Source organism: Prunus mume, linkage group LG3 (genome assembly GCF_029339155.1).
Source record: "Prunus mume cultivar Tortuosa linkage group LG3, ASM2933915v1, whole genome shotgun sequence".
NCBI lineage: Eukaryota > Viridiplantae > Streptophyta > Magnoliopsida > Rosales > Rosaceae > Prunus > Prunus mume.
Window position 1 is genome coordinate 20,844,055 of NC_142700.1, and position 10,018 is coordinate 20,854,072.

Genomic DNA, 10,018 nt, shown 5'->3' on the forward strand with positions numbered 1-10,018 from the left:
ATGTTCTAATAAGCTCGATCAAAAGAAATAACTCTATTCAATATATATGTCAGACTATGTAAGTGAACCTGCATAAAGAAAGGACGAGACATCTCTCTCCTTTCTTGTTTAACATTTATAATAATTTGAATTTTTATAAAGTCGTGATATGCTTACTACCAATTTGAATTTTTACTCAGTGGATTAAAACATGGTGATGCTTTATTAAGTGTTTACCACTTCTATGTATAAAAATTGAAGATAACAAACAAGAAGGACAAAGCAAGGACGAAGTGGTCATAATATAACATAAGGAACAAACATTAAATATGACTATGAAGTTCATTTCAAATTCCTATAAAAAAAAAATTAAAAAAAAATGAAGACAAGTACAACGAAGAGGAAATAAATTTGTCCAAACTGAACTGCAACCGCAGCTTTCATTTGAAATCCCTGTTTCTTGCACTTCACGAGGTTGCACGCTCTCTCTCTCTCTCTCTCTCAAAGTGTTCTCCCCCAGATGTTAAGTTATACAAACAAGTAGCCTTAACGTCTAGCTTTCTTTCATTTTCAAACCCCAAAAGAAACGCAAAGTTTGTGTCTTTTTCAACTCATTTTAACTCATCAGTTCAATTGACTCAAATGTCATCTGCAACAACAGTAACAGGAGGAGCAACAAGAAGACCAAAATGGCAGTACCCACCAGCACCACCAACCCCAAAAATTCTCCACTTTCCGCGTAGGCCTCGGCGGAGAGCATCCAAGAGCGTTCATGGTGGAAGACCCAATTCAGGGGAGGCCAAGAAGGACAACAAGGGCAAGCTGGAAGCTCTGTTTGACCAGGAACGAGTTTTTTCCAGGGTCAGTTTGCCCATTGTGCTTTTTGAGTATGGTGATGGGGAAAGCGAGTGCAGGAGAGAGAGGGTTAAAGAGGGTGAGGATGGTGGTGATGAAGTGGTGGAAGAGGAGAAGTGGAGATTTCAGGCTGAGATGTTGAGGGCAGAGTGCAATTTATTGAGGATGGAGAAAGAGATTGCAGTTAAGAAGATGGAGAGGGTCAAGGTCAAGGTGGAGAGGACTCTTAAATCAGCTGTTCACACTCTTGTTTCTGTTAGTCTCCTTCTTCTTCTTCTCTCTCTCTCTCTCTCTTGGATTATTTGTTTTCTTTGGTTTTTTGAGTGTTCTGTTTGTTTCATTGAAGTTTAAAGACTCATTTGGAAACTCCAGTAACCTCAAATTCAAAGAGTTGTGCCTGGCACAAGTTTTTGGATTGATAGATGTATTAGGTTTCAAAAGCAGGACTATTTTATCCTTTCTTATGTTTGATCAAGTAAAAAAGGAGTGGAAAACAAACAGTTTATCTGGTTTGAATATTACAGCTTCTTCGTTTCAACAGTATCAGTATGCTTTTTGGTTCTTCTTCTTTTCAATTTCTTGGATTACTTGGTGATTTTGTATCCATTTCTTAACAAGAAATTACAGGGAAAGAAAAGCAATGAACACATTGAAGTCAACTTGCTTTGGTATTTTTAGTTTTTTCTATTACTATGTGCTAAACATAATTTTGCATTCTGTTTTTTAATTATTTTCACGAATATATTACATTATATGGTTCGTCTGTGACATGTTTAATGCTGTGATTGGTTTTCAGGGGAGAAAGAAGATTTGCGAAGGAAAGAATGCAAGTATGGTATTGGAGGAAGAACTTCAACACTTGGCAGAAAAGCTAGACAAGTTGCAAAGGAATTTAGGAGTTAAGGATTCGGAGGTTCGAAACACTAGTAATTTTGATAAACAAGCGTATCTTCTTCAAAGAAAGCTACAGAAGTTCAGACGAACATCGGATGAGATATGTGTCAAGGAGATCCAAGATATGGCAGAAGCAAGCTTTTCTATCAAAACAAGCTATAGAGTAAATGAGAACTTGCTTTCGAGTGGCAAAAGTAATGTAAGGATTATCTGTCCTTCCTTCAAACTAAAGTGGTTGATCTCGCTTTGATATACAATTCTGTTCTGCAATTCCCCAACTCCCGTATTTAGTTGCCAAGACAACATGAGAATAGCAAAGAGAAATGTTTGTATACTTCAAATTCACAAAGTGATTGCAGACTTAAAGTCTTTGATTTGTCAAATGATAGAAATTCTCAAAACCCAAGTCGCATTGTTTTATTTGCATAATATTTTTTTTTTGCCTAATCTGGTTCTGTTAAAAAACTATGCAGGTAGACATTCTCAGAAGGAAAATGGAGGGATTGTCAAATGGGATGCTATTAGAGAGGATGAAGGAAGAGTATGGTTCAATGCTGTCTACAGCCAACAGTTCTGTTGCCAGTTCTGCCTCTTCTTCCCAGAGAATTGAAGCCACCAATTTGTCGTCTTCTTTGATACAACAATTTTACAAGGCAAGTCCTTGCTTCGGCTGTTTATTGTTTTTCAGTTCCCAGTCTAAAAGAACGAATTATACTTATTTAAAAAAGCATAAAGGAAAAGAATTTGACTTAAATATGTTTGAGGTGAAATGCTCTCAATTTATGTTGGATATTCAAATGCTCGGCTCACACTTTTTGTTGATTTATCAAAAAAAGAAAAAACAAACATCTATAGCATAGAAGGATTCCCTTTAAAGGTTAGACAATTTTCTATGCAGGAGAAGGAGTGTCGTGAAGAGAATGTGTGCTCAGGACGTTGCAAGGCGATAGTTCGAAGAATTGTAGAGCAAGTTCGAGCTGAGACAGAGCAATGGTCTCAGATGCAGGAGATGCTGGGGCAGGTGAAGGAGGAGATGGAAGAATTGCATGCCTCTCGAGACTTTTGGGAAGATCGAGCGCTAGATTCTGATTATGACATCCAATCCTTACAATTCGTTGTAAGTTTCCATACCAGATTACCCTAAGTTTCAAATGAGTGTACTCTTACAAATTTTACGCAGGCACTATATGAACACATTGACCTGAAAAGTAATTCTATTCTGATGTCTTTCTTTTTAGTTTATATTTTCTGTTTGCTTCAATGGATGTGAGATTGAGTCTTGGAAGAGAGGCATTCATAAGGCAAAATGATTGAAAGGGTTGTTCATGATGCTTGAAGGCCTGAAACTTAGTTTATATAATTCCTTTGAAATATATTCTAAGTCATATTAATTGTTTAGGTGCAAGAATGGAAACAGAAAGCTGTCTCATCTGAAAGCAAAGCAAAGGAGTTGCAGGCACAAGTGTCTATGCTCCATGGAGAGCTTGATTGGTTGAGGAAGGAAGCAAGCATAAGAGCAATGAAGGCCAATGGTTCACCACTTATACCCCGGGATCCACAGAACGAAATGGAAAAACACGTCCTGATTTGTCACTTGAAGGAAAATCATTGTCCCAAAGAAGGTGGCAGCAAGCAAAGAAAACTAGCCATATGTACCAACAGAGTGCCTGTTGCTCCAAAACGATTACCCTTTCGAGACATCGGAAACTCCTCATTGCCGGTGAGGCAGAACAGCAAAGCAGTCTTCCCTTTGCATTGCCCTCTACCTTCCAAGACATAGAAAAGCTTTTGAGATTGGTTGCACTGGATTCAACTTGGGAATCTTGCTCTATTCTAACCATAGTAACTGCAGGGGCTCTTCCTCTTTGCTAACCATATGAATTGTACGGCATAGTTGAAGATCCATGTTCTAATTTCAATAGTAGAGGATACCATTTGTGAGGGTTGGTGAGTTGCAATCCTGAGTTTTTAATGTTTGTTGTGGTTTTTCACTTATTGCATCAATGATATGCCGCCAATTTCTGTCACAGCTAATGAGCTAGAATCAGATGGTACAAATAATAATCTAGATAAATACAATTTAAATTAATTTAGCCCAGGTCAAAGCCAAATCCATAGTCACGTAGGCAAAGTCCACATGATTCAGTTAGCGTTTATCCGAATTGAACTGTCCCTAATCCTAGTATATAAGATGTGGATAATACTACGGAGACCGCATTTATAAGATCTATAAATGTGGTATCGTTAATATTTTGCATAAGATATTAGGTCTTTACACGCATTGTCAATTATTATTGATTAGATGCTCTAATTTTTTAATGTCATGAGAGTAAGTTATGCATGTCAAGCCCTTGAAGCACACATACTCTCCTGCATCCACTTAAAATCATAACGAATACATACTTAAAAAAATAAATTATGTTTTGTTGGTTGGGAGAATAGAGTATATATTTTTAGAGCATCTCTAAGGGAGATGTTAAATTCAGTGTGACACTTTTAGCATGTACAAAAAATAGATGAAACTCCCTCCATCCGAAATGTTAAATCCTACATCGAATAAATTTATTTCTCATGTTGTTATTTTTGGCTATTTGACTTTGTGATGTTATTTCATCATTTCATTATTTATTTTTTAATTAATGTGCCTAAAAAGTAATAAACCAATAACCATTATATACTAAAATAATATTTTAATTTGACATATCGAGTCGAATATGTCCAGTTGCAACATAAGCAATCAAATTCAAATTTAATGTTTGATATTTGACATCTAGATGCTCTAAAAACTAAAATTAATATAAAACTTCAAAAATAAATGGGCCTGAAGAAAGAGCTGGGCTAAAAAAGCTTTGCATCAGTCTAGCCCGTTCTTCATGGGCTACGACCCACAATTGTTTCCTATGTTCCAGCATAAAATGTGCCTCCACAGTTACTCAACACACCACAATCATCGCTCTCAACGTTGAAGCGTCTTCTCAAGACTCTCTCTCTCTCTCTCTCTCTCTCTCTCTCTCTCACGCACACACACACACACACATTTTCATTTAGCTGTGAGTTCTCCAAATTCATCTGAGTTTTTCATTCTCAATCGATCAATGTAAGGCTCTACATTTCTCGCTGCATATCTCTTCTAATGGATCTAGGGTTTCATTTAAATTTATGATTTGCTCTATGGATTTTCTGTATGTATGCCTCAATGTATTTCGTATTACAAGATTCTGTCATTGCCATTTATTTATTACGAGATTAAAAATATTGTTTTCCGTTTGGTATATATAACATTGTTTTATTATGTTCATAATGGTTATTGCAGTCGGAAAAATGTCAGGAATTTACATCGTCGGAGCTGTCTTGGGAACCTTTGGGCTTACATATGCTTTGGACAAAGTTGTTTCTGACAAAAAGTTATTTGGAGGTAGAGTTTTGATGATAAAGTTGCTTGATGAAACTGTGTTTATGTGAAAATAAAATAATTTAACCTAGATGATAAATAACCAGGGCAATACTCCGGTGACCATTTTCGAAGTGATCAAAGGTTTCTTGCAGAACTCTTAATCAAGAATAATAAGGAACACAATGATTATGGAGAATGGAATAGAATCGAATGAAAACTGATTGATTAATTTATTATAATATTCGATTTATATACAGAATGAGTTTTCTAAAAATGGAAAACTAAAAATAACAATTGATTTTAAACCTTACATCATGTATGGTCCTACATTCGAAACTTTCCTGGGAGAAAACATCTCCCTCCAGAGTGCTTTCTTGTCCTTCGCAGCTCTGAACTTTTCTCGGAATGAACACCATGTTGATGCCCAAATCACCCTGCAAGGTTTTCCAATTCTGCACCAAAAGCTTCGGCCTGCATCTAATTCCCATCATATTCCATCTGCTCCTCCCGAATCCTTCGCTTAGTCTTTCTGTTCTCCTATTTCGAGGAGTGCATTCAGTCATCTGCAGATGGCTCATAATCTAGCTGCTCCTCTTCATTTTCCTCACCCAGTCTTTTTGCCCTTCTCACTGGAATAGGTTGATTCTACTTGTATCTGTGAAGGTTTAAATTGATTTTCGAGGATGAAGCAAGATGGATAGAAGGCTTAAGGAGACCAGTTTTCAACATTTTTGTGGTGGATTACTTGTTCGCCTGGGAAGGTATTTCCGGATCTTTCCCTTTATGTCGTAGTGGTCTCGGAGGTGCTCATGCATCACTTTTATTCTTGAGGAATATGCAGATTGCCTTTGAACCCTCCTCTTCGGTTACGTTAATTCCGTAGTTGGTCCGCCACTTCTCCCGACAGATACCATCTTCCTTCTATGATAGCAACAGAGGTCTAGCATTCCCGGGCATCTTGATTGATATTTCCTTCTTGGGCTGCTCTGTCATCCTCCTAATGTCGGGCTGATGGGATACTTCTTCCTGGCTCTATCTCGGATGAGGTTCCAATCTGTCAAAAACACTCGGAATGGGCTGACTCTGCTGTCCGGGACTACTTCTAGCTCACTTCACATTTGCACTTGCCTGCAGAGCACTACTCCAGTGAGATAGTTGCTTTTGGCCTTTCAATAGTTTCCCTTGAAACCATTCGCCTCTCTGGGAAGCCCATCGTGCTGGCTTCTGCTCGCCAATTTAAGTTGACCATGTTGACTTGTGGTTGGGGAAAAGGATCTGTTGTGAGATCAAGAAGATTTCTTTGCAAGTTTCAACCTTCTTGCTGTTATTCCTTCCTGTATAACATCTCTTAGATGGTAGTGAACAAGAGGGTCCCTCATCAAAGATGCGTGGAACCCCAAATGCACTGAAGAATCCATTCCTCATCTCTTCAAGCAGCATCAAAGAAACGGTGAGGCCACCCATAAAGGTACGTTCAATGTCTTCAATGTCAGCTGCAGTAGCCCAGGAAGTCAAATGCTCCATCTTGTGATGACCCAGTAGACAGACCCTTTGAGCACCTCTTCCGTGACATCATCTTCAGTGTACTCTTTATTGGATTGCACCACTTCGACAGGCCTAACAAAAGGTAAAGTGCCCAACATTGGTCAATGTTGTAGTAACATAAATAATACCAATGCTCAAACAGGGAGAAGAAAAAGAGATGGATACTTTTTATGTAGCGGATAGCTCCAATTACATTCAGAGGCTAGCAAAGACAGAGTTGGGAGACATGATACCCACAAAAAGATTTTTCTACTAAGGTATAGCTCATCCACCCACTGAACAATCCTAGTATTCAGCTTTAAAGTCCATGAAATTTGTCCAAATAAGCATAAAGCACTTCATCAACAGCTCAACCAATTTGACAATACTGCCTGCCTTTGACCTCTTCTGGCTTGGGCATCCTGTGGGGTGTCTCTATTGCATTTTGCAGCAACATTTCATCAAATAAAGCATCCACCTTGGTTAGATCAAAGGAATAAACCTTGTTATGTGTTGGTTTGCTCGGAACAAAACCTCCTGTGAAAGGTGGCGGCTTCTGATCCTTTGGTGGCTTAGTAAGGGCCTTGCAGCTGATGGGATGTTTCAATTTTGCCATTTCTGCATCGCAACTTCTCCCTCCTCCGAGCATTCTGCTTCCTCTTCGATTCTACCGAACAGACGTATTGAAGAGGAAGGTGACTTGTAATACGTGCCTTTGGATGAGTTTCTCTTCTTTGTTCTTCCCTAAGCAGTTCCTCATACTTGGATGCTTTATCGCCGATTCTGCGGTCTCTAATGACAAAGATCTCATCAAATCTTTTTCAGAGAGATCTTGAGGGCAGCCTGAGCCATCTGGATGAAGTGTCTTTCTTCCATAAGGATCCGACACTTTATTTTGAGCTTCCTGAACCTGGTTATAAAGTCTTGAGCAGTTCATTTTCACTCTGCTTGAGGGCAGCAAGGTCACTGATGGTGACTTCTAGTTGAATCCTGTAATAATAGTCGTGGAAAACACTTTCCATCTGCTCCCGAGTTTGAGCATTAGTGGCAGAGTTGGTGTCACCGAGTAAAAGCTTGTCCAGAGATAGAATTCCCAAAAAGCCTCAACTTCAAAAGAGGATTGTTCTCTATGGCTATGCACTGGACAGAGAACCTGCCTATGTGCTCAACTGATAAAGCATGGGGATCCTCTCCATTAAATAAGGTCAAGTTTGGCACCTTAAAACCCCGGGATAGAGGTATTTGATCGATATAAGCCGAATATGGCTTCCTATAGGTGGGCCTTTCTCCTCTTCTGTCTTCAGGCTCCATCATCTCTCTGATCATCCTTTGTAATTCCCACGTCATTCAGAGCATTGACAAGGTGGTGATTTCGCCCTGTTATAGCCGGGCGTGATCAATCTGGGCTCCGCTCTGTATGGCTAGGTAGAACTTCCTCCCTGTGTTCTTCCTGTTATTCTAGATATGGATTATTCCTCCGGTTTGCCCCACTGTTCTGTCATTGTTGGCAAAAGGTTATTACCCTTCCGCCTCTTACGCCTATTGTAGGTGGAGGGAATAGATTGGGATCCATCCTTCGGGTCTATAAGGCAACACTTGCTGGTGGTTCATGCGAAGTGCCAAAGGTTGATCTGTGGAATAGGGTGAGGTTTTGGCCGGATTCATTGCATCCGCATCGTGCAGGCCTTCGCCTAGCTGGGCCTCACGTTCTTGGGACAGAAGTGCTCTTCCCCTCTGTCCACCCTAAATTTCCTCAAGTTCTAGCATCTCATTATCTGCGCAATAAGAGGATTCTCTTGATATGGCCATGCCAATCCGGTGGGGACCATAGGAAGGTCTAGCTTTGGACTCGACAGATCCAGATTTGGAATTCGCCATGGCGCCTCACGATCCTTTCGAATCGCCTATTGACTGCCATTGCATCATGGCTGTCATATTATTTAGAGTGTCCTGGCTCCTTTGTGTTGTGACCTCTTGTCACAACACATATTCCTAAATCAGGTTCATCCTTCTAGAGCCGGTCCTAGATCTTCGCTCCTGTCTTGCCATGTCTTGAGTGCCGGGCATCACTCTCCTCTAACTCCAGTCCTTCCCTGAGAGCCACCTGGTTTATCTCCATGGCGTGGTGTGGGTTTTGGCTAGAGCTTCCAATATTCATAATCTTGATAGGAATTCTGTGAGAATATGTATCTTGAGAAGTCCCACCGGGTGTGCCGCTTTGCGTTTACTCCTGTGGTGGAAGGGCAAAGTTTCCCGCCTTTTGAACCATTGACTGGTCAACAAGTCAGCTTTCTTTGGTGTGCGAGCGTGCCACTGCTAGCAATGAAGATTCTAGCAGACTTAGTTTAGAATGGATAACTTGCCCCCAAGTTACTGATTTCTGCAAACAAACGATTGTGAATTTGGGTGAGGAATATCTCCCAAGTAAGTTCTTTTCTTACCTCAAACTGGTGAGGACTTTAACAATTTATCTCAGTATAAAGAGGTTGTTCTGGCCGAATGGTTGATGGAATTCAAACTGTCTTGGGAAAATCGCCTTTACTGAACTACAAAAATAAATATCCATGCTAGAAAGATGAAAGGACATTGGAAATTCATTTACATGCGGATAGGAGGCTCGATCCAGCCGCACTGGAAATGCAGGTTGGACTGGATCGATTGTTGACAACTTCAATCGCTAAGCTTTGTAAATCGATATCAAAGGTTAATTCGCGAGTTTTAGTGTACTTCAAGATTTTGTGAGGCTTTTGAGTGGGCGTAACTTGGTTTCTTGATTTACAAGGGCGAAATGGTCGTTCTCGAGGACTTCATGGGCTAGAGACTGCCTGTAAAATTTGTTGAGGTTTTCATGTTTGGGAAAAGCTCAAGCTCTACCTGTCTTGATTCTTCGTTGAACCAAATTTGGAACGAGAGAAATTTCGTTTTGATTGACTTTTTTCTAAGTCTGAACCTTGGGAATTCTGATCTGAAGCTGGTTTCACTTAGAATTCAAGTGGGCTTTTTGGTTGATTTGAGTGTTGGATTGATTGTTGTTGTTGTTGAGTGTCTTTGAACCTGTTCACCCTCTCTTCTATTTATAGAAAAAATATTTTTTGGAGCAGGGTAATTAATTTTTTAATAGTGGGAGGCAATTTTCTGAGAAAGATCTTTTTAATTTTAAAAAACACAAGAAAAAGGAATTTTATCTAATTTTTGGCAGTCAAGCTCTCAATAGTCACTTCTTTGTTTTTGAAAGAGAACCTAACTCCTTTTTAATCCCAACTGCCCTTGTGAGATGTTAAACCGTGATGGTTAGCTTGATTTCCTGTTTGAACAACTCTCTGCCCTTTTGCTTATCTTCTTCTTTAAATAACAAGGGCTGCTTATCTCTTG

General features: G+C 39.6%; 1 protein-coding gene across 1 annotated transcript; it reads left to right on the plus strand.

Moving 5' to 3' along the window:
- Positions 1 to 423: 423 nt before the first annotated feature.
- On the plus strand, positions 424 to 3,700 carry LOC103326873 (myosin-like protein). Its single transcript, XM_089049415.1, has 5 exons — positions 424 to 1,089; positions 1,631 to 1,927; positions 2,202 to 2,381; positions 2,627 to 2,845; positions 3,128 to 3,700. The coding sequence occupies exons 1-5, from the start codon at positions 622 to 624 to the stop codon at positions 3,506 to 3,508; spliced, it is 1,545 nt and encodes a 514-aa protein (XP_088905541.1). The 5' UTR covers positions 424 to 621; the 3' UTR covers positions 3,509 to 3,700.
- The last annotated feature ends 6,318 nt before the right edge of the window (positions 3,701 to 10,018 follow it).